A 25,997-nucleotide genomic window follows, 5' to 3' on the forward strand; every position below is an offset into this window, starting at 1 on the left:
CAGAGGTTATGTAACATGAAACATAAATTTGTATTATCATGTTGAGACGATTCCCGGAAGAAACTTTAGTACGAATTTGTTTTAAATGTATGGGGAGGTACAGTTTATAATATGATTCGCTTTTCAAGAGAGAATATAAGGGACTTGTTTCTTGAGCCTGACACAAGGGACTGTCAACTTAACTATAATTCTTGGCAACCAATATATCTGATTATATTTGGGACAATTTCTCTATAATATTAACTCACATTGACTACATCCATATTAGAATATCATGTCCCGATCATCAGAGAGCTCGTGTGAAAAAAGGATTTATCAAAACACCCACCTAATCAACACTATAAATAAAACATAAAAATCTTAATCTACTTCATTAGTGCTAGTTTCGGTCAATATCTGATCATCCTCAGCTACATATGAAGAAACTTAAGAACTAAAAAACACATTACATATAAACAATAATTTGACAAACAATATCAAAATTACACAGTCTTCTAGGGCGAGTGTCTTAAAGGTAAGTTCAATAAAAAACGTCTACACTGGATAATCTTAAACGCTTCTTTCAGATTTGTCCTATGATTGATGAGAGACATGTTTAAAAGGAAAGTTATAAAGGTTCTAATTGCCATTCGACAAACTCCACAATCCTTAGAGAACTAGTTCTTGAAAAAATACTGCACATTTATGTCTTGAAGTAAAAACAAACACGTTATTTACAAAGTTTCACTGTCGATAAGTAAGTGGCAAAAGAGTGCATACAGTCTCTCGTAATTTTGTATTATAAAACTACCGCTGACAGTGGTAATACTGTGTTGTTACAAAAGGACGAAAGCCCATGAGGCCTTATAAAAAGGAGATATTGTAAAAAAGTTGCTATGCGTTGTTTAAAAGGTCAAATGGACCGATATGAAATTGAGAAATCAAACTGTTTCAATCTATTAGGTTCCAGGATGTACTGGTTTGAAGAAAGACTGGAACCTGTAACGGAAACAGAAAAAACAAGTACTTGTTGATCGGAAAATAATAAGATCTGTAAAATCCTAGACGTGTTGTGTATGTTAACATTTGTACTTACTCCCTCTCGCTGGTGCCTTGTGTGCAGACTAACTGTTACCTGCTGTGCAAGGCTTGCTACGAGATTCATTTGAATGGGTGGGGGAAGGAGGCGGAGTCGTGCTAAAATGCATTGGAAGGGGAGAGGGGTTAGGGAAATATTTACGCTTGCTGACATGATTAGCATTTACCTTACGGTACTCTTTGAGAATAAAGGGTTTAATTAACTCAAATGACAAATTATGTTTTCCCGTGGCTTCGTTCAAATTGAAGTCAGGATTGAGCTGATTATCTAAAAAAAAAAAAAGTGAAACTCTTCCATGACGTTGGTTAAGGAGCCTTTTTATAAGATCTTAATGATTTGAAGATCCTGTTCAGTGCCTGAAAATTGGTGTTTACTATCAGTTACGTGTTGGCCCATGGTGGAATACCTGTTGTGTTTCACTGCATTTACTGTACATGTTCTAGGTATCGGACGTTAAACTTCCTCCCTGTCTGACCGATATAACTGGCGTATTAAATCTATTTTTTGTTGACCGTGCTAGAGTTAGGAAAATTTGAGAAGTTACCATTATTAGTTTTAAAGGCTATGTTGAGATATTTTTTTAAGAGATTAGTAACCTGATGAATATTAGATCTGCTAAAGGTGAAAGTTTTAAATAGTAAATACTCACTTGTGTTTCATTTCCCTGATTAACTGTGATGTGGATTTATAATTGACCTTATGGATGATTCTATTAATGAAAACCTTACTGAAGTCTTTTGCTTTGGCTATTAATTGGATGGTTTGTAACTCTTTGTTTAAATCTGCTCTAGATAGCGGAACGTTAAATGCCCTATGTACCATTCTGAAGTAAGAGGCTCTTTCTTGGGATGTGGCGTGGATCAAATCTTGTCTGATGGTGTTACTAGTATGGGTGGGCTTTCTAAAAATGTTATATGCCAGATGATCATTTTTTCTAGTGACTGTCAAAATCAGAAAATTCAGGGCGTTATTGGATTCTCCCTCGATCATAAATTTTATGTAGGGATCTACTTCATTAAGTTCATCCAATAATGCTTGACTGTTGGTATGTCTCTCATCTATAATGGTAAATATGTCATCTACAAACCTAGACAAAAAAAAAAAGATGCTTTTTAGATCAGTGATGTGGGTATATTCTAGCTGGTCAAGATAAATCTCTGCCATGATGCCAGAGACTAGGGAGCCCATAGGCAGTCCTTTCTGTTTATATATGATGTCATTAAAAAGAAAATAGTTGTTACTAAAAATGAACTTGGAGAAATCCCATGAATTCCTCTATCTCAAAAATATTCAGTTTGGAGTATTTCTTTAAATAGTTTTCTAGGTTGTTATTGTTTTTGTAAAAGGCTGTCCGTTTGATACCGGGTGGTCTCCTGAAATCAAGATTGAGTTATCAGAAACGTTTGAAGTTTTATGTTTCAAATCTTGTATACCGAAAACATACAATGATTTCTGTATTTTATACCGCGTTTTATTTGAAAGCGAGTGAGCGATATGCACTCGCGTATCAAGCAGCTTGAGCAAAGGGTTGTCCAGCAAGCGGGCAAAGCCTGTTGCGTGACTGAATATTTCTAAATTAAAAAACCGCCGTGCGCGTAGAGGCGCGCGGCTGTGAGCTTGCATCCGGGAGATAGTAGGTTCGAATCCCACTATTGGCAGCCCTGAAAATGGTTTTCCATGGTTTCCCATTTTCACACCAGGCAAATGCTGGGGCTGTACCTTAATTAAGGTCACGGCCGATTCCTTCCAACTCCTAGGCCTTTCCTATCCCATCATCGCCATAAGACCTATCTGTGTCGGTGCAATGTAAAGCCCATAGAAAAAAAAAAGAAAAAAAAAAAAAAAAAAAACCCTTAAAATGAAAAAAATGCAAAATAAAAAGGATATATTTGTAAATGTCATGCCTTGAGCAGATTTTATATACTGTATACAGAATGGCCTAAAAGTTCTGATCATAGGCAAAACGTCTATATTGTGCATAATAATTAATATTATTTCCTGCAGTTGTAAACACAGTCCACAAAACAAAACTACAGGCCATTTGATGTCTGGTGTGGATTATGGCATTACAGAACACAGTTAACAGGGGGGAGGAAAGCAAAAATTTACAGTGTGAAGATCAGGGACAGAAACCATTTGTGTAGGTGAATAGTTACAGAGTGCCGTACTCTAAAACAAATCATAGTAAAAACAATCTGTGGAACAAGAAGGAATGCCTACAGTTGTAGGTTGACAATGGAGTCTAGCATACTGAACAAGTACTGTAATATAAGTCGTTATTCCTAAGATGAACGACTTTGGGTCACCCTGTACATTGGAGCATAAAGTGTAGATCGCTCAGTAAAAAGATATCTCATCAGTATCTGGAACCTAGTGATAATCGTTTCAAGGGGAAGTATAACTGGATAATGATCCCCTCTCCGTTTACGTCAGTACTGAAAAATAATAATAATTTCGTGTGGCTATTTCTAGCCGAGTGCAGCCCTTGTAAGGCAGACCCTCCGATGAGGGTGGGCGGCATCTGCCATGTGTAGGTAACTGCGTGTTATTGTGGTGGAGGATAGTGTTATGTGTGGTGTGTGAGTTGCAGGAATGTTGGGGACAGCACAAACATCCATCCCCCGGGCCATTGGAATTAACCAATTAAGGTTAAAATCCCCGACCCGGCCGGGAATCGAACTCGGGACCCTCTGAACCCAAGGCCAGTACGCTGACCATTCAGCCAACGAGTCGGACAGTACTGAAAAAGGAAGGGTCCAACACTTTAAAGAAAGAAGGTATTAGTAAGAGAACAGGAAGGGCTACAAAGGGCATAAAAATGAACAACACTTGAGGCCTTGGACACCTTAACCTCTAGGGGTTAGAAGAGAACATGAGATGACCAACAGAAGTCAGACAGGAAAGATGAAAGTGAGGAGCCTGGCACAAGTAAGTGAAAGCAATATCAGATCAAGCTAGGGGCTCCGTGATTGACAACCCACATTACAATGTTCTGTAGCTATGAAGGTTTTATCCTTCCTTCCATTGTGCACTTTAAATGGCTGACTATTTTTTCTACTTTTCTCACATATTTTCAATATCAAATCATGGAATCAGTGGGACGTATTCATATAGGATGCCACCGAGCCAACAACTGCTACATTTCAAACAGATGTGACTGAGTCTATACAAAATGGCATAATCTTTTCCATCCTTCTCCCTCCTGCCAAAGGCACCAAGTTACTACACATGCACTACTTGAAGAGTTAAATGTCAGTCAGCTTGCAGCCACTTTGTAGTAAAAGATTTTAACTGACACTTCATACTCACACAAGTGTACAGGCTAGAAGAAATATGCAGATATTAAGAGTTTAAGAACATAGCAAAACAAGCAAGCTTCTCCTAACCTTGAATTAGTTTCCAACTCTGCCTGTCGCTTCCTCCCCTTAACTGGGGCAACAATCTGCTTCCTTATCTGTGCAGCCTCAATCTTCCGAAAATCTTCATCAGTAAGGATTCGTGTGGTGCTCACTTCCATGGCAAGATCACTCTTTGTGCCAGGTGTCGGTGGCTCTTTATTCTACATCAAACAGAAATAACAAGATTAATATCTTAAACTAGAAAAAAAATATATATATACAAGTTTGGCTGTGACCTTTCATTAAGAGAATCTTGGAATCTCCATCAATGAGAATCTGACCTGGAATGAACACATAACAAATGTATGTAGAAAGGTTCATGCAGCTCTATATCCTGAAACGTCACACGAATTCTTTACCTCAGAAACTTAAATTAAAATTAATCCAAACACTACTATTCCCAATTTTAGACTACTGTGATACGGTGCTAGTCAATCTAAATGCTGAACAAGCTTTGAGACTTCAGCGAGCACAAAACTCATGCATACAATACGCCTTCCAACTGCGACATGACACTCATGTTACGCCACATTTCAAAACATTAGGATGGCTACGCATAAACGAACGAAGGAATTTTCACCTAATGACACTTGTTTACCAAGTGCTCTCGACGAACACTCCTACTTACCTCTCTTCTAATTTTCGTTCCCTTTCCTCATTCCATGAAATTAGTACCCGTTCTGGTTCCTTACTTGAAATTCCACTAAGTCGAACGAATTCCTACAATCATTCCTTTTTAGTTACTGCATTGAGACTCTGGAATACAACCCCCAATGGACATTTGGCACCTCACTTCGTCTCACAGATTCAAATCTGTTTGCCGAAAGTTTTTCCTGGGAACATAAAACTGAGTTGTGTGAGTCATTGTGTGTATGTTGTGTGAATGGGTTTTCTTCATTTATTATTATTATTATTATTATTATTATTATTATTATTATTATTATTATTATTGTCACACTAATTGTTGTACTGATATGTAGGCCTAACTTAGTCTTAGAATTATCTTTCTGCAGTATTATTTCTTTTTAGAATTTCTATGTCTTTTATGTTAAAATTTTTTAATTTTATTGTTTACTAGCTGATGTACCTGTGCTTCGCAACGGAATTCTACATTGTATATGGAATTCTAGTGTCACGCTGTGAGCAAGATTGTATTAAATTGCATAGCTCTTAACGTTACCCTAGGAATGCGACGGGGAAGTCACCAAACATCTTTTCTCATATGAAGACTGAGTTAGGGAATTTTCACTGTAATGGTAGACCCGCTTACATACCATCAGTCACAATCAAGTTGGGGAGTTTTCATTATAATGGTAGACACTCACTCTCCACCTGCCTTTTTACCTCCGCAGAAAGACTGTCTTAGTGGTTTTCCCAACTGAAATGAACATACATTACAATGACGTCAGTAGGAATGGCGTGATTAAAAGCAATGCTTTCATATGAAACACTCGATCAAATGAAACACCACACATTTTCTCACTTTTAACGAACAGGACTACACTGCCGATCTAACAGTCCAAAGTTCCAGAGCTGGAATGACCAAGCCGCAGACAGCCGTGATTCGTGAACACTCATCGTCTTTTCTCGGAGGAGAGAGGGTCGAACAGTGGAGACTCCCAGGGCAAAAACTATGCCCTTTTACTAATCTGTTTCCTAGGAGTACCCGATGAGTCCGAAAATATCAATTCACTACACTGGCGGCGGAAAAATCTATCTGAATTGGAGGCAGTTTTCCTCCAAGCCAGAGGAGAAACCCCCTCTTCACTTATAATTTGGAATAAAATGAATGTAGAATTTAATAAAAGTGAAGAGGAAGAAGCTCTTCTTAAGAAACAGCTCTTTTCAGGGCTGAAGAAAATGTATGAACCAGAGAAATGACATGCAAAAGAAGAAAGTTTTCTAACTTCCCAGCTACTTCCCGCCAATATTCAGTCAGGCTGTTGTACTCGGTACGCGGCAGTAATCCCATTTATCAGAGCTGAGAGGCAGCATAAGAGACAAATAACATCACAACAAACAATGGTCAATATAATGTTATTGTTGATCAATATTATGCGCTTTCGGTATTGTAGGCCTTCACAATTAGTTTTCTTCCAACTCTGAAATACAACGCATCATAATCGGTACGGTAAAACTAAATAAAACATAAATGATCGGAAATTGTATTCTCTGTAATTTTTGTTATGTAGTACTTTTCGATAGGACCAAAAACATAGGTATTTAAAAATTACATTTTAGGCGCCTTCCCCTAAACTACAATTTCATCCAGGGTGAATAAAATTGTTTATAGCTTAGACTGTAGTTTCTTATTCCCCAACTCTATATATAGATTTTCATTAAATTCTGTTGACCCATTTTCTTGTGGCTTGGACTTGGCAACAAAAATACAAATTCATGAATATCTGTGTTATCATAGCCGGTATGGTAAAATGTACCTATAAGACATAAATGGTTGGAAATTTATTTCTATATAACTTTGGTTATGTAGTATTTATCGATACAACCACTAATAATGTAAATATTTGAGAATTAAATTTTAGGCCTTCCCCTAAACTACCATTTCATTCAGGGTGAATAAAATGATTTATAGCCTAAATTGTAGTGGCTCATTCTCCAACAATGTATACCAGTTTTCAATGAGATAGGACCACTAATGACGTAAATAATTAAGAATTAAATTTTAGGCCTTCCCCTAAACTACCAATTCACTCAGCATGAATAACATTATTTATAGCCTAGATTGTAGCGACTTAATCCTCGACTTTGCATACCAGTTATTAATATTTAGAAATTTCATGATCCGTATTGAAGTGGGATTACAATATTTAAAAATTAAGAGGGTTCCTCCTATTCAATACAAAGATGTTTATTAATGTGAAAGAATCACATTTACAATGGCAAAAAATGAGAGTATCCTCCTATTCAATACATCATATATTCTGTCATTAGATGGAGCAAACAAATTCAAATATCACCTTGAGCTTGAGAAGTCGGCGAGTAAACTAACATCCTCTTGAAACATTCATTCCATATATTTGCCAAACAAACCCCACCTCCATCTCACCAACTCACCACCCCTCCCTTCCTCAAACCAGCCCTGCACCTCCCCTTCCCCCTCCGCTCCTTCCATCCCAGCAAACACAGCCAAACCAACAATAGACTCGATCACGCGAATGAGACCGTTACTTTGAGAAGGCCAGGCCATTAGAGAGGACAACCACCTACTGCACACCGTAACTTTAAGCTTTCTTCACAACCATTTCACACTTTTTACTTATCAACCCATGTTTCTCATACAACCTCACTTTTTTCTATTACAGATTAGAACTTCATTGACGGTTTCCACTAGATTACTTACAGTTTACTATGCATCTGTTTTCTACCTAACACAGCTTCTCAATTTTTATACGCAGCCCTTCCGACTCCTTTATAATAAGGCAAGACACCAGCCAACATTATGAAACAATAATGAAGAAAGGGACCGCTAGATTGAGAAGATATTGAGAATGCTGCTATTTCTAAAACCTTAAATTTCATTGGTGTTTTTTCTCCTGTCACAGGCTTTTCGCCTGCAGGTTATATCAGGCTTGGTTTCTCAAAAATGTTTGCTCCCGCTCTCCTCCTGACCAATTTGATGTGATGGGTTTCTACCAGGATGATTTTGACAGCAATTTCAAACTGTTTTGTCATTTTCACTAAACCAATAATTTGTAAACTATGAGGTCCACAACCTCACCATGTGCTACTATTATTCATTTCCATCTGCATCATTTGTTTTCTCATTCCCTTGTTTCTTAGGTTAATGCAGCTTTTAGTTTCAATTATTATTTTAAATTAACACCTGTTTCACTGAATTTTGTCGCAGTAAGTTGTTTTTTGCTCTGCATATTGATGTAAATATTGTATATTTGTGCTAATTTTGTTTCCGTCTAGGCTCTCTTTTGTTTGTTTTTTCATTTGCTCTTTCATTATGTTTTTTAGCATTTTTTCAACTTATATTATGTAAATTATTCCAACCCCCCTAATTTTTTCACTGAAGATGGCTCAAGCAAGCCGAAACATGTTTGAATTTGTTTGCTCCGTCTAATGACGGAATATATGATGTATTGAATAGGAGGATACTCTCATTTTTCACCATTGTAAAGTGAAAACCGTCAATACGGAATGATTCTAATATCTTGTAATAAAGAATCACATATCGTTCAGATGAGGTACTAGTTTCGGCACCAGATATGTGCCATCATCAGCCACAAAGTCAAATCGGGCAAACACAATAAAACCTTAAAACAACTTTAAGCACACTATAGCATCTGCATGGATGAATATGAAATATGACTTTAAAACAACTATAAAAACACACTATAACATTTACACAGATGAATATAAAATAAAATATGGTAGGTGATGAAGTTGCATTCCATTTTAAAATCCGTTAAAACGATGACTCCGTTGTATACCCATGGCGGTTTGTACAGCTTGTATATATCTTTAGTTTGCATACCAATGTTTATTAAGATAGGACCACTAATAACATAAATATTTGAAAATTACATTTTAGGCCTTCCTCTAAACTACCATTTCTATCAGCGTGAATAAAATTATTTATGGCTTAGATTGTAGTGACTTATTCCCCGACTTTGCATACCGATTTTCATCAGATTCTCTCTAGCCGTTTTCTAGTGATGCGTGTACATACATACATACATACATACATACATACATACATACAGACGGACGGATGGACGGACAGACAGACAGAAATTATGGAAAAGTAAAAAGTGCATTTCCTTGTTACTGTGAACATGACCGATATAGAAATACCATTCTTTTCAAATTCTGAGCAATGTACAGACAAAACTATTTTTTATATATAGATAGTGGTTAAGTGTAAGAGAGGCCTAACTTTGCCACAAATGTAAGTCAGGAATGAATGAATGAATGAATGAATGAATGAATGAATGAATAAATAAACAAATAAATAGATAAATAAATAAATAAATAAATAAATAAATGAAGTACATAAATGTATGAAGTACACTGGAAAATCACAAACTTACATTTAAACTAGATGTCCAACCAAATACCAGCTTTGTATACAGAGCCAGGGACTGATGCTAAGACAGGAACTTCATACCCTCACAGAAATATCAGCCATTAAAACAGAAAATAAAAGCAAAAATCAGTTGAACATCAGATTACAGCTTACTTACTTTACTAGCACAGAATCAACTACCAACTGGACAGAAACATAATAAGAACATCATTGGCAACTCAGAGCTTGTCTTGGTCACTGAAGTATCTACAGGGCAGATGGACCGAGTTTGATGTCCATCTCAAGAGCTTGCCAAGGCAACATTGATCATGTTCTAATTCATGACCACAGCAGCTGAAGTAGAAAAACACTAACACTCATCTCCCTAATTTACAACTACCTCCTCTCACAGCAAGACACTTTTATCCATCAGTTGTAAGCTCCCATTCATCACCTGTTTCGGGTATGATAACGTAAGCATAAGTAATCAAGACAAGGTGTATGCTAAGCTTCCAGAATATCATTCCTGGCTTGGCCATTTATCAAGGTAAAAGATTGCAACACAGACATATTTAAATACCTGTCATGGAAATGGAACCATCAGGTAGATAAGAAGGAGTACAGAAACACATGCAAGAAAGACAAAGGTAATACTAAAATTGATGAATATACCCGTATTTTAGAATCCTTCAAAATAATATAATATAATATAAATAATATAATGAAGAGCATCACCACAATCTATAGACCTTACACAATGCATTAGGTGGTTCTTGTCATCGTCATCAGCTGATACTCTTCTCCAAGCATTCATTTCTCTCCTGTAATTCTTTCATTATCTGCATGCTCTATGCAGATGTCTTTGATGGCTTAGCAGGCCAATCCTGGCACGAAACATGCAGTCACGCTGATTGCACTTAATGGAACATGTAGGACGTAGTTAGGAGTGGTGTAATTTATGTCTCTGATATTTCTCTTTTTTTCCTGTCTTCGACATTCACGTTCCAATTGTGCAATAGCAGCTGAAGTAGTTGTGCACCAGTGAGTACAATCGTCTACAATGGTACACCACTTCCATGGATCAATTTTTATGCTTCTCAAGGTCTTTTTGAGTTGATCCTTATAGTGCTTCAGAGAGGCACCACAAGATGCCTGCCTGTACTAAGTTCACCATACAGGGTTTGTCAACAAAGTTTGAGCTGAACACGGACAATCCATTTCAGTTCGTGACCAACGATGGAACCCTCTATAATGTTCACTTTTGCCCTCTCAATAACTGTTGTATTCGGTACGTAGCCATCCCATTTGAGGCTCGTAATGAATCTGACCTTCTGTTGGTGGAAGCATTCTAGTTTCTTGATATAACATTCATACAAAGTCCACGTTTCACATCCATTGAACAACTGCTCGATACACATCAGTTTCAATTGATACGTAAAATGGGTCCACCTATTCAATACCACACTAATAAAACATGTAACTATATTTGGTCAAAAATCAGTCACATCGTCATATAATTAGTACATCATCAGCTGTAAAGAATGAAAATATGTTTTATTAGTGCATTACTGAATAGGTGGACCCATTTTATCTACCAACTGTAACTACTGTCAATATGGATCATGATGAAATTTTTATCTTACGACATCAGTTTGGTGTGTATTCTTAGATTTTTGTTCCGGAAGATTTGATGTGTGAGATATTCAAAAGTTAAATGGGCAGCACGAATTCTGTTTTCCATGTCCTTGTCCAATGATCAGTTGGTTAAAGCATACTTCCTAGATTTACTTGTTCCAGAGGCATATTGGAGACGGAAATATTGAAATTCGGAAAGGCAGTTCCAGGAGCTGGCTGTACAAGGACCTTCGTTTTTGGAATGCTGATGGGCAGGCCAAATTCTGCATATGCCCTACTGAAGCAGTTAGCTGAGAGTTGCAGCCTGTCAGGTAAATGAACTGGAGAAGCAATGTCATTTGCATATTGCAGTTAAGTTACATGGGTGAGACTTGTGAGCCTTCCTGAGCGGAGTCTGGTTTGATTAAATACTCCTTCATGAAATTTATACTGAAGTTCCACACCTTTTTTTGTTTGCAGACATATTTTGCACAGCATGGCTGCTAGATACAGGACAAAGTGCGTTGGTGCAAGTACACAACCTTGTTAAGCCCATTAGTGATGGGGAATTCTTCTGACATTTCATTCTGGTACACCATCTGCCCAAACATATCTCATGGAGTGCTTGGATCAGTCCAACAAAGTGTTTAATACGGCCAAAAAGTCCCACCACCATCCAAATTGCTTCTTTGGGTGCTGTATAAAATGCCTTTTCCAGATCGTAGAACACTAAAAGCAGAGGCTTTTGTTGTTCTCTGTAATTCTCTTGTAGTTTTCTTGCACAGAAAAGACCATATCTATAGTGCCTCTGGAAGGACGAAACCTACACTGAGATTTAGGAGACTGGAGACTGTTCAACAAAGTTCTAGCAAAGATTTTACCAGGTGTGGAGAGCAGAGATATGTAATGGTAATTACCACAGATGCTTCAATTGCCTTTTTTGAAGATGATGACTGTGGTGGACAACTTCATGTCAGCAGGGACCTCTAGGATGTCCAATATTAGAAGCATCAAGGAGAAGAGCCTGGTTAGCAGAGATAAGCCTCCACTTTGAATAAGCTCAAGGGGAATACTGTCGGATCCAGGTGCCTTTCTTGGTTTCAGATTGTCAAGAACCTTACTAGATTCCTGAAGTTGGAGAGACTGCCATCTAATGTTGTGGAAGATGCTGTGGCACACGTTGATGGAAGTCTTAAGCAGCAGTAGAACTACAGTTTAAGAGTAAGCTGAAGTGTACTTTCCAGTGGCTCAAGATGTCCTGACTATCAGTAAGAATGGTAATGTTGTCAGCAGTTTTCATGGTATCTGATGAGGAGCAAACAGGACTATACAGTCAGCTCCTTTATCCAAGTATAAAAATTCTATAAATCTATATTACCTGACAGACTTTGGAGATCTTTGGCCTTTTGTTCCCACCAGTTCTGTATGATTTACCTTATTTCATCCTGGCATTTTTGTTTGAGCACTTGCTTATTTCTTTATGGTAGATGGATCTTGAACAAGGAACATGAACACATCCCCCTTGACAATAATGAGGCTCTCAGTCTCATTATTATTGTCGAACCAGTCTTTTCTCTTCCTTCTTCTCTGCTGTCTCTTTGATGCTGGTTTTTAATGTGGTCCACTCTAGTTCAGCATCTTTTGGATTGATCAGATTTTGATTTAGCTGATCTGAAAGAGCATTAGGTATACTGACATAGTTAGCTTTGATTGCACGAGCACAGGCAGTTGTTAGAATATGGCTGACAGTGATGTTACATTTCTGCTATGCATTGTCATTGAATGCCTTGTTAAAGAGGAAATTGTAAGTTAAAAGCTTTCCAGTCTATATTATAACTTGAAGAGCGCAAACAAAAATGCCAGGCTGAAATAAGGAAAATCAAATAGAACTGGTGGCAACAAAAGGCCAAAGATCTCCAAAGTCTGTTAGATACCAGAGACCTATAGAATTTTTATGCTAGGATAAAGGAGCTAGCTGTATAGTCCTGTTTGCTCCTCATCAGATACCCTGAGAACTGCTGACAACATTACCATTCTTACCACATATGCTTCGATTGCCTTGTTTGAAGATGATGACTGTGGTGGACAACTTCATGTCAGCAGGGACCTTTTAGATTTCCCACATTAGAAGCATCAAGGAGAAGAGCCTGGTTAGCAGAGATAAGCCTCCACTTTGAATAAGCTCGAGGGGAATACTGTCAGATCCAGGTGCCTTTCTTGGTTTTGGACTGTCAAGAACCTTACTAAATCCCTGAAGTTGGAGGGACTGCCATCTAATGTTGTGGAGGATGCTGTGCCACATGTTGGAGGAAGTCTTAAGCAGCAGTATAAGGACTGTTGCACCAAACTTCTATTGCAAGAGTATTTTCAAGCTTGCAGAGCAATGAACGCAAAGTGTGCAAAGAAACACAGATTATGTTCAAAAGTGAAGAAAATATGTAGACTAAGATGGTGTACATGGTTTTCCAATAATTAATCAAGGTTCATGTAACTGTAACTCATTAATTTCAGTACAAGTCTCATACCAATGGCAAGCTAAAAGTCGAGATTATCTATGGTGAGACGGAGTGTTCCCAATGTTCCATGCACGCGCAAGATAGAACAAGTTTGATATTTTCATTGCTTTATATCAGTCCCGTCTTTGGCTTTAATAATACAAAATTGACCGAAGTACGAGGGATGCTAGTAAAACTATTATACTTAAGCAGCCAGTTCCTGTGGTGAATGGTATACAAGCATGTCTTATAGCTCGGCTGTCTCTATTCATGGTCTGGCCCACACTATGCAGCAGTGTCGCAGAGGCAGGTGGTCGCAGTCTTTAACTAGACACAGCTGGGGATAAAATTAAGACTCAAGTACTTTTATTTCAAAACAATGATGAATGACTGTTAATCTACATCAGTGTCAATATTGCCTTATAACAATATCATTAACCGTCCAGCGGGTGCGTGGGCAGCAATTTGGCCGCCTTTTGGAGAAAACCACAGGATTGTGCCCTTCATGGACAACTAGCTAAGCGGAACCCCCAGTTATTCTTTAATTACTCATCTTGATGCGAGACAGCGCTTTCATACTTTTTCCAGTCAGCGCCGATCAGCTGCTGTTCAGTTGCTAAGTGGTGCGTGGCATTGTTGTTCGAGTCAGACGGCCAGTCTGCCGCCACGTGCCCGATTGTTTTTGCATTCTCTCATACCCAAACAGAACATGTAAGTAAATATATTTTGTTTGTGTGTGTGTGCGTGAGTGAGAGAGAGAAAAGGGGGGGAGAGGGAGAGAGAAAAGGGGGGGAGAGGGAGAGAGAGAGAGAGAGAGAGAGAGAGAGAGAGAGAGAGAGAAAGAAAGGAATATTTTCTCTTATGCGTAAATGTTCAAACATATTTATATTTTGAAGTTTGCTTGGTTTTCTGTTTGATTCCCTCCTTTCTCCTATTATTTTTCTTCAAATAATATTGACGTAATTGTGTCTTATTATGCGTTTCAGGGCACGATACAATGATCTTGATTCCATTCTCTGAATTCTTGATGAATTGGAAGAAGAAACGAATGAAGGAGAAGATGTTTGGGATGATCCTAATGATATTGATTTTGAACCCGAAGTTATTGAAACGGACGGTCACAGTAGTGATTCTGAAGTTGAAATGGACAGGGCTGATGATGTAAGTGATGACGACCGTGATGACAACACTCTATGTTTCTTCACTGGGAAAGATGGTGAGACATTATGGGCAAACAAACCCATGGGAAGGAGTACAAAAATAAAGGTAAAGAACACGATAAAAACTTGTCCTGGTCCTAAAGGACAAGCTCGTCAGTGTAAAACTGAACTAGAATGTTTTCTCACCATAATAAATTCAAATATGGTCGATGAAATTGTTAGACACACAAATACGTTTGCTGACTGGGTAAAAGTGCAACATCCAGAAGGTCGAGAAAGGGATTTTAGAGAAACAACAAGATCGGAAATTTTAGTTCTTTTTGGTGCCTTGTTCTTGATAGCCGTGAAAAGAGTGAACCGCACAAACTTATTGGAATTGTTTACTACCAATGGAACCGGAATGATAATACTGCGGGCTAACTTCAGTGGACATCGCTTTCGATTACTGTTGAGAAGTCTTCGGTTTGATGATGTGAATACTAGGACTGAGCGAATGGAAAATGACAAACTGGCCCCTATTCGGGAATTTCTCAATAACTTTGTTGCAAACTGTCAAAGTTCATATTCTCTGGGTGAGATGAAATGTTAGTTGCATTTTGTGGCCGCTGTCATTTTATAGAGTATATGGTCAAAAAGCCTGCCAAATATGGCCTCAAAGTTTATGCAATGTGCGATTCCCGAAGTTTCTATACTTACAATTTGGAGGTATACTGTGGGACGCAGAAACCAGGGCATTATGTTGTTTCAAATGAGCCTTCTGATGTGGTAAAGAAGTTGAGCGAGTCAATAAAAAACACCAATCAAAACGTGACTACTAATAATTATTTCAGTACCTACTGAAACAAGGACTGACATTTGTAGGCACCCTGAAGAAGAACAAACGATAGGTTCCACCCGAGTTTGTGGTTGAAAATAGACATTTAGTTCCCGGAACATACCAGTTTGGATGCCAATGCGATAAAAGCCTTGTATCAGTGGTTACTAAAAAAGAAGAAAGTTGTGTTAGTTCTATCAACGATGCATAATGATGTTGAAATTGATCAGGAATCTGAGAAAACATTCCATATCATAGATTACAATGCCTCCAAAGGAGGGGTGGATACAGGGGACTTTATGACTTCATGGTGCTCAACTTCCAGACAAACACAAAGGTGGCCGATGGTACTGTTTCATCGCTTCCTCGATATTGCAGGAATAAATTCATGCATAATATATAAAGCAAACAATGCAGATAAAAACACTTCTAGGAGAGAATATACTTTCAAATTGGCGATGGCACACATGGAGGTCGATCAGATATAAACAGGAGTGACAAACAGGGTGAATTTTTAAAAAGAATATATCTGCAAATTATCTCAGACACGTAACATATTACAGATTTGAAAACTGGTATTTGGAATTTCCTGTAAAAGTAAAGAAACATAAATATCTTTTTTTTTTTGGAAAATCAACTTAAGGGGACTTCAAAAAGGAGGTGAATTTTTAAAATTGGCATATTCACAGTATATCTCAAAATCTTAACATGTTGCAGATGTGAAAATTGGTATTTGGATTCTCCATTAAAAATAATGAAGCACGTATTCTTTGGTTTTCAGAAAAAAAAACCCCTTAAAGGGTGTGTGTGTGTGTGTGTGTGTGTGTGTGTGTGTGTGTGTGTGTGTGTGTGTGTATTGAAAAATTAGTTGAATTATTTGTATGATAATACAGTATATGTTATATATACCAAAAAATCTAAAGATGTTACAAACGTGAAAACTGCTATTTGGAATCTCCTTTAAAAATAAAGAAACACGCATTTGGGGTGAGGAAATCAACTTGGTAGGCAGAGATGAAAACGGAGATGAATTCCTTTTACGAGGATACATATATCTCAAAAACTGAAGATGTTACAGTTGTGATAATTCGTATTTGGTAGCTCTTTTAAGGAAACGGGTACTGTTTGTTTTTAGAAAATTCACTTGAGTGGGGAGTGTGAAAGGAAGTAAAAAAAATGGTATTCTTTTTCTGGAGATTCTTATATCTCAAAACTGAAGGTTACAGATGTGGCAATTGGTATTTGGAATCTCCTTTAAAAATAAAGAAACAAGCATTTCTTGGGCGGGGGAAAACCAACCTAACGGGCGGAGGTGGAGTTAAAAAGAAGTTGAATTCTTTTCATGAGGATACCTATATGTTAAAAACTGAAGATGTTACAGACATGAAAATTTGTTTTTGGAATTTTCCTTCAAAGTAAAGAAACACGTAATCTTTTGTGTGTGGAAAATCCACTTAAGCAGGGTGGATTAACTGAAAAATTAGTTAAATTCTTTGTATGAGGATACTTATATCTCAAAAACTAAAGATGGTACAGACGTGAAAATTAGTATTTGTTATCTCCTTTAAAAATAAAGAAACAGCAAATTTGGGGGGAAATCAACTTGGGGGCGGGAGCGGTGAAAAAGGAGTTTAATTCCTTTTTATGAGGGTACATGTACCGGTATCTCAAAACTGAAGATGTTACAGTCGTTACAGTGGAAGCTCCTTTATAAATAAAGAAACAAGTATTTTTGGTTTGCGGAAAATTCACTTAAGGAGGGAGGGTGAAAGGAAGTGAAAAAATTTAATTCTTTTTATGGAGAAACTTAGATCTCAAAAACTTAAGGTTACACACATGAAAATTTGTATTTGGAATCTCCTTTAAAAATAAACAAACACGCATTTTTGGAGGGAGGGGGGGAATCAACTTAATGGGCTGGGGTGAAAAATTTGTTGAATTCTTCGTATGACAATACTTATATCTCAAAAGCTAAAGATGTTAAAGAAGACGTGAAAATTGGTGTTTGAAATCTCCTCTAAAAATAAAGAAACATGCACTTTTGGGGAGGGGGAAATCAACTTAACGGGTAGGAAGGGGGGGCTTAAAAAGGAGTTCAATTTCTTTTATGAAGGTACTTTATCTCAAAAACTGAAGATGTTACAGACGTGAAAATTGGTATTTGGAATCTCCTTTAAAAATAAAGAAAAACACATTTGTTTTTCTCGGAAAATCGACGTTAGGGGTGCAGGGTTGCAAATAAGTAAATAAGGTGTTGAAATATGTTTATGAGGATACTTTATCTTAAAAACCGAAGCTGTTATAGACGTGAAAGTTGGTATTTTGAATTTCCTTTCAAAATGAAGAAACATATTTTTTGTTTTTGAAAAGTCCACTTAAGGCGGGAGAGGTGGGGAAAGAAGTGAAGAAGGAGAAGTTGAATTATTCTTATGAGTATACATTTATCTCAAAAACTGAAGGGGTTACAGACGTACAGACATGAAAACTGGTATTTGGAATCTCCTTTAAAAATAATGAAAAAATATTTTTTGTTTTTGGAAAATACAGTTAAGAGGCTGAAAAGAATTGGAAAGGCAGGTGAATTTTTAAAATGAGTACCGGTATATCTACATTATATGTCAGAAACTTAACATGTTATAAACAAGAAACTTGGTATATGGAAAGTTCTTTAAAAATACAGGAACATTTACCTTTTTTCGGAGAACACACTTAACGGGAGGGGGGTGAAAAGAAGTGAAAAATAGTTGAATTATTTTTATGAGGATACTTATATCTTAAGAACTGAAGATGTTACAGATGTGAAAATTGGTATTTGGAACCCCTTTTAAATATAAAGAAACATGTATTTTTGTTTTCGGAAAATACACTTAGATGGGGGTGGGGGTGGGGAAAGGGCTGATCAAGGGGTTGAATTCATTTTATGGGGATACTTATGTATATCTCAAAAACTGAAGATGTTACAGATGTGGGAATAGGTATTTGGAATCTCCTTTAAAAATTAAAAGAAAAACATGTATTTATTTTTTCGACTTGAGAGAAGACTGTTTCTCGCATGCACAGTTCTATACCGCATGGTCGCCTTAGCCCCAAAAGGTATTACCACAAACATGGTTTATAAAGAATTTCTGGGGTCAATGAAACTCAATTTTTGGGTGAGGTTTATACTTTAGGAATTTTCAGATAATGTCTTAGTACAATGTCAATGAATGATTACTTTGATCAAATTACAAAATCCACGCGAGTGAAGCCGCAGGTAATTGCTAGTCATATATAAAGGTAATAATAAATTATATAAAGGTTCTTACATTAACTAAATTCATATAAATATCTATATACAACAAAATAATGTTTCATGACATAACCTCACAAATAATACGATCAAACACTAATAATGATACTAATAAGTGGATGTACATCACAAGTTTATAATAATAATAATAATAATAATAATAATAATAATAATAATAATAATAATGATAATTCGAGCTCAATACTTGTATTATTTACCCATGCGTGAGAGAATATTGTTTTCAAGTTATGTCAGTTTATCACACTTCCATCACACTTTGCACTCTGCATACAATTAAATACAAACTTATCATTATGGGTGAACCACACTTCAATTTTTCATAAATATGGGACCAAACTGGTTACATGAAATGTCTAACTTTTTTGGGAAAGTGTCTCATACTTCTGTCTTCTAAGAACAATTTCAACTTTTATCACTCCAGGATAATGAGTTATTCACATCATCTGGTGAACCATATTTATCACAAAAAATCTTTGAGAGATGAAAGCTGACTCAATTATCTAACTAAAGAATTTCTACAAATAAGCAAGCAATAAGTTTTATCTCATAAAAAATTCATTTGGTAGACAGACACAGTTTACATGCACTTGCACACTAAAATTACTATTTATTCCAAAACGGGGTGACTGCATTGATGGAAACACATCTTTCCATCCTATTGACATATTTTTCAATAAAGCTCAAGCCACTGTGTTGAAAATGTTTCATGCACACTGCCAATTATTCTTTTAGATCAGTCTATGTGTGGGACCAAACAATTACTGAATATATCAGGATCTTTGGGCAATCTAAAACAACTTATGTATCCTTCCGATTTTATCGCCATATCTATCTGGCATGATTATAATTTTTTTACATCACCACAGCCTCTATGATAATGGAAATAGATACAATATATATACAGTACATACATAGAAAGCATCTTACGTAGAGTCATTTGGCACTCTGGTCAGAAGAATGGGCGAGCTGCAGCAATGCCACACTTAGCACAACCTGGCCTTGATTAGAGACAGCTGTGCTTATAAGTCTGATTAATAACACACTGGTAATACATAATGGCTAAGCTGCACACACCGCTGCGCGAGGTCCAATTTGGTTCCGCTATGAACTGAGAGTTCCACCCATTAATATCACCATGCACAATGTCTACTTTCTTCTCAAGATGACTTCTAAAACTTCATATCAGTCTGCACAATTCCAACAATCAACCATGCAGCCCTATCAACATAGCTTGGTTACTTAATACACCAAGTATCAAATTTTCTGTTTAAGCTGATACAGTGTATAATCAACTCTTCACAGATCCTTCTAGAGAGTAACATCTACACATTTGTTACTCAAACATTGTACATAGTTGTATATTTTTATTATGGTTGTCATGTTGTACTGTTTTTATTCTTAGTACCATAGCACTCAGCCCACAACAGTTATGTATTACCAAGACCTACTGAATTCCATCTGATACAACATGTGTCTAAAATCATACTGAAATTGACCTACAACACAGAGCATCTCATTTGTACTTTTATACCCAGACTTTTTAGCATTTTTAGTGTACATGTATTATATACTGCTCACCTATGTCACTCGTAATATTTCACTTTCATTTGCAACATTTTGAGCACCACAGCACCGGCCTATTTCAACCACACATCATATTGTAAATTATATATTCATAAGGTTCTTACTGCTTAGAAACATGTTTTAGGATTTCGTCAAATGTTGTGTATGTTTAAATATGGCTGATGATGACCCTGAGTAGGGTTGAAACTAGCCCCATGTAATGAAAATAACATTGTAAATACAACTATGTATTGAATAGGTGGAAAACTCTCCTGTTTATAATTTATATGTTCTAAATACCTGTCGCATACATGTTTTTGCAAAGGTGAATCGACCGTCACACCACCAGTGATATTCGTTGGGATGCCTAACAATGGAAAAGGTCATGCACAGCAAACTCACCCAGTATTTATGTGTGTGTGTACTGATTGGTCATTCTTAATTAAATTAGATCGATAAAACAGACAGTAGTGCTTTATTAGTAACAATACATAAAGTGTGGGAAGAGAGGAACAGAAAGGAGATACAACGAAGAAGGAACCCAAGTTAAGTGCTCCAAAACTTGCTATGGAGATTGACGCAGACAATGGAAAGAAAGTGCATCCCGAAATAATACGGAGAGTGCTCAGAAGAGGTAAGTTTCACGGCTGTATTGCAAGAAGGAAGCCGTTCATAAATCAAGTAAATTGAAAAAAGTGAATGCCAAAGAGCATGTTAGAGAAGACAGTGACAAGGACTTCTTCCTGGCCTTTCCCCATTACAAGGGGTTGGCACTATGTATGGATTTAGCCCAGTTTTACAGCCAGATGAGTTTCCTGATGCCAACCCTAAGAGGATTGTATTCACACTGCTTGTTTCTATGGTCGTTGATAGTGTGATGTGTTGTATGTATAAGATGAAGTATATTAAGATTAACACAAACACCCAGTGCCCATGTAAGAAGAATTAACCAGATATGGTTAAAATCCATGGCCTGGCTGGGAATTGAATTCAGGACCCTCTGGACCGAAGGCCACTGCACTGACCATTCACTTAAAGAGCAAGGCAAATAAAAGACAAGGAAAATCTCCACATCTTTTAAATTGGCATCTTCAAATATATAGGTTCTCTCCTCACCCATCCTTGTTCTACAGCCAATTCTCCACAGCCCCCGATGAGCTCATCTCTGCTTCCCAGCTTCACCAAGGGGCAGCACAACACTTACTGAGTAGGACTTGAGAAGAGAGAAAAAGGCAGAAAGTTTACACAGGTTCCAGATAACTAGGAACATATGACAAGTGCAAACAAGGAAAGGAACCAAACAAGTCCTTTTCATTTTGCTTCTCCTTCCTGTTCTTGTAATGACCTTATCCTAGTCGCCATTTCTTCCCAAAGGACAAACCAAGAACTGAGTTACTGATACAGAGTCTAGGCTTACCTGTTCCTGGCTAGTATCATTCTTCTCTGCTTTGGTGGTGCTAGTATCATTTTTCTCATCTCTAGTAGTGCTCTCTTCTTCGGATGAATGTGATACGTCAACCCACTCATCATCACTATCATCACCGTCATCATCATCATCACTATCCGAGTTGCTGGAGTCCTTGGTCTCCTGAAAACAGAGAAAAAAAAGCTGTAAATAAGGTTCTTGGCCATTTGTTCTCATTTATTTCTCCAAATCATTAAACAATTTCTAGTATACATTTAGAACAAAGGAATATTGCCAACTTATTTTTTCCTAGTAGCCTTTTTTCTGAATGAATATTCCTAATGAATACTTTTCGGGAATAAAAAATCCTAAAATCTTGGAAGAAATGCAACACAAAAGTGTTTACTTATGACTTAATTCATACTTATGTTATATTTTGTACCACTGATCTCCTTGTAGTCATCAGCTGTAATTCATTTGCAAGTATATAATTTATCCTGCTTACTTGTACGCAATGTTGTTCATGCTTGCACTTCCAATGACTGAACAAGCCAATGTCAGCATGAAACGTGCATCCACAGAGATTTCACTCTATGGATGAGTGAGGACAAGGCTGCATTGGGTGGAGTATGTGTATTTGTTGTTTAGACTCCTCATGCTTGTGATGCTCTTGCTCAAACAATTCATCAGCAATAGAGGTGGTCTGGTGCGAAGTGGCAAGTGTTTCCCAGGTTCAGGGTTGATATTTGTGACTTCCATGTTTGTTTAAGCAGGTCTTTATAATACTTCAAAGGAGCACCACAGGGTCTAGAGCTTGAGGAGGGCTTACATTACAGGAATTGGCGAGGAAGCCTGGAGTCGCTCATAAGGCACACATGCCCAGTCGACCGAAGCTGATGACCAAATGATAGAGGCATGAAAACTTTGTCAAGATTGCAGACATGGTTCTCCCACTGATATTTAAGATGGACTGGAGTTTCTGTTGATGAAAATTCTCAAGTGTCTTGATGTCATGGCAATACAGGGTCCAAGTTTCGCATCCATAGAGTAACAATGTGATAATGACTGCTTTATACACCATGAGTTTGGTATGAACTGTTAGGTCTTTATTCCTGAAGACTCGGTTGGATAGCTTACCACATACCATATCGGCAGCACAAACTCTGTTTTCCACTACCTCTTTCGAGCAGCATCGTTTAGACAAGATGCTCCCAAGGTATGAAAAGTGCACCCGTTCCAGAGTCATGCCTGAGACAGAGACATTGAACACTGTAAGGCTAGTAGTCCCTGGGGCAGGTTTGGGCAAGAATCTTAGTTGGTGAAAGATACCTTTGAAGCTATATGAGGGGGACATCTGTTCAGGCCGTACACATGTGATCCATACCAACAGCTTTAAAGATCTACTGGGCCACCGTTTCCATTGCATTAATTCATAGATGACCCCCTCAGCTAATTTTCAATTTTACCATATATTGTCACTACAAGTTTCAGTATAAATCAAGATTAAAATGATTCCACAAAGTGATTGGATTTTTGGACACAATATGTGGACGATGTTTACGCTATAATACTGTAGATAACAGACTCACAGATAGTAAGCAAATTTTAAATATATTGAGTAATTTGGATTCCAATATAAAATTTACTTTACTGTAGAAGAAGAAAAAGAAAGATCACTGAATTTTCTAGACGTAGTCACAACGAGAGAAGAAAAAGGATTTTCTTTCAAAATACACAGAAAATCCACTTTCACACTGACCGCTATCAGGAACAACTCGTTACACCCTGAGGCACAGAAAAGATCAGCATATTATAGTTACGTTAACAGAGCATTTAGTATACCATTATCCAAATCTGAAAGAAATAAAGAACTGTTGTTTATCCGACAAGCCCTCTTGAATGGTTTCAACAATAACATGATGGATAAAATATTAGTAAATTTTGAGAGACGCAACAATCTAAATTAGCAATAGAACCTAATAAAACTGAGAAATACATCAAGTTCACATATAATAATCCAAACATACACATAATAACAAATTTATTTAAGAGAAAAAATTTCAAAATCGCATTTTCCACCAATAACAATATGAAACAGAGTATTTTCAACCATGATACAGTAAATCCCTCGGAAAAAGATAAATTTTATGATTCGGGAATATATACACTTACATGCTTTGAGTGCAAGAATACATACATAGGACAATCTGGCCGCAATTTTAAATTAAGATATTTAGAACATGTGAATGCTGAAAAACATAGCAGATTCTCAGCTATGGGAACACACATGACTACCACAGGTCATAAATTTACCACCATAGAACAAGACCTGACCATCATAAAAAAAATTAAAAAAGAGCAGGTTAATGAATACATATGAAGATCTATACATTCATCTAGACTAACTTGTAAAGAAAAATGATAATCTTAATGAGGCTATAGAATATAAGAACCCATTATATGATAAAATTCTGGTATATTTGAAAATGCTTGAAAAAGATCACAAGAAAAGAATTGGATTCTATCCACCTCCAGATAGCCCTACGACATATTCCTCCTCCTTTGAAGCTGAAGATAACAACAAGGAAGTTCATGACACACCAATATCCCCCGCTCTTCCATCTCCTCAACTACGTGAACAAGAGAGAACACATCATCACTACTACACCAGACTCAAGACCAGAGGAAAGCAGTTTTAAAAAGAACTGACAACTAGGAATTAGTAATATTTTCATCTGCAATAGTAATAGGAGCCACACTGTGAAATCTGGATTTATTCATTTCGAGAATTACTTATAAATGTATACATTTTTAAACGTATAAATTGGCCTTTTTTCATGAACTTTTTAAGAAAAGAATAATCATTAGGACATATTCTCTATAGATTATTATACTAGTGTTTCCTTGACAACTGCTTTCAATTGTAGGAAGAATTTATATAATTTCTCTTAAGTATCTTGTTTTTAATATTGTCAATCTTCTTATGTTAATTTTAAGGACACTTCCTCTAAACATTGATACTTTGTCATTATATGAATGTTTCATCTAAACAGTGTTATGTGGCTGAAGATGTTGATAATATACGAAACAAGTACCATCTTTAACCTGTAAGTTGCCTTAAGCAATTTAGTGTATCGACAAGGTGGAAAATAAAAAATATATTAGTTGTGAATTTGTTTAAGTGCGAAATGGACCATGAAGCTGATTTTATGTAATACAACAGTCATACCAAGATGAGTTATCTGACCTATTTATAGTAAACGCTGCGAAGCAGCATGGGTCCTCTATTATTATTATTATTATTATTATTATTTGTTAGGTACATTGCCGAGTAAAACAATCGTTATGAATGGATTGTTTTTATCACAATTTAAACCTACTTCTATCCAAAAATTACCTAACTTATATTGGCCCGAGTTACGAAATATTAAACAATCACTTTGTTAATGATCTCGCCTGCTATATTAGTAGCAACAACCGTGAACATTGCCTAACTAAAATGTGTTTCCTCATTCCGAGGTGGTGTGGCTCTCTTTTTAGGCACCCCCCAATGGAGGGGAACTGCATGCAGCATTTTTACTGCATATCAACCTTCTTGCCATTCTTAAATATCTGGCAGTATGGTACCAGGAATTGAAGTCAGGCCCCCGAAAATGGCAGCTAATTGTGCTGGCGTATATTCTTAACTACAAAAAACAGACACTATAGCATGACTGATGTGTGCTTACATTGCATGGGTTGGACACCGAACTATTCACCTATTTGCGTGACATCATCAGAGCTGCAGTAGGTATGGAGGTGAACATTTCTTAACTAAACACAGATGCACCGCATGACTTCGACACGTGTTTGCATTGCACGGGTTGTACAGATTAAACTATTTACAAATTTGTGTGATATCATGGGAGCTGCAGTAAGGCTTGTACCCGCCTCAAAGCGGAATTGTTGTTCTTTGACGAATTACATGGGGGATAGTGTGTGTTGTATACGAGATTTATTTTTTAATTTTCTTTGTCTCAAAAAGCCAGAGGGGGTCTAATACGAGAGGGAGGTCTAAAATACACAAGTAAATACAGTAATAAAAATATTTTAAAGAATTTGTTTTCTGCTAGTAAGGTCCAATAC

At 36.9% G+C, this 25,997-nt stretch overlaps 1 protein-coding gene across 3 annotated transcripts in view; it reads right to left on the bottom strand.

Moving 5' to 3' along the window:
* The window catches only part of Mys45A (SDA1 domain containing protein Mys45A), a 274,404-nt gene that overhangs the window by 39,689 nt on the left and 208,718 nt on the right, over positions 1-25,997 (bottom strand). For all 3 annotated transcript variants that reach the window (XM_067143006.2, XM_067143005.2, XM_067143007.2), the window contains exons 16-17: positions 21,885-22,055; positions 4,465-4,637 (exon numbers count right to left, since the gene is read on the bottom strand). In XM_067143006.2, the coding sequence (XP_066999107.2) occupies positions 4,465-4,637; positions 21,885-22,055 (344 nt within the window). The remainder of the gene's footprint in view (positions 1-4,464; positions 4,638-21,884; positions 22,056-25,997) is intronic.

The sequence above is a fragment of the Anabrus simplex genome, chromosome 3 (assembly GCF_040414725.1).
Source record: "Anabrus simplex isolate iqAnaSimp1 chromosome 3, ASM4041472v1, whole genome shotgun sequence".
Lineage (NCBI taxonomy): Eukaryota > Metazoa > Arthropoda > Insecta > Orthoptera > Tettigoniidae > Anabrus > Anabrus simplex.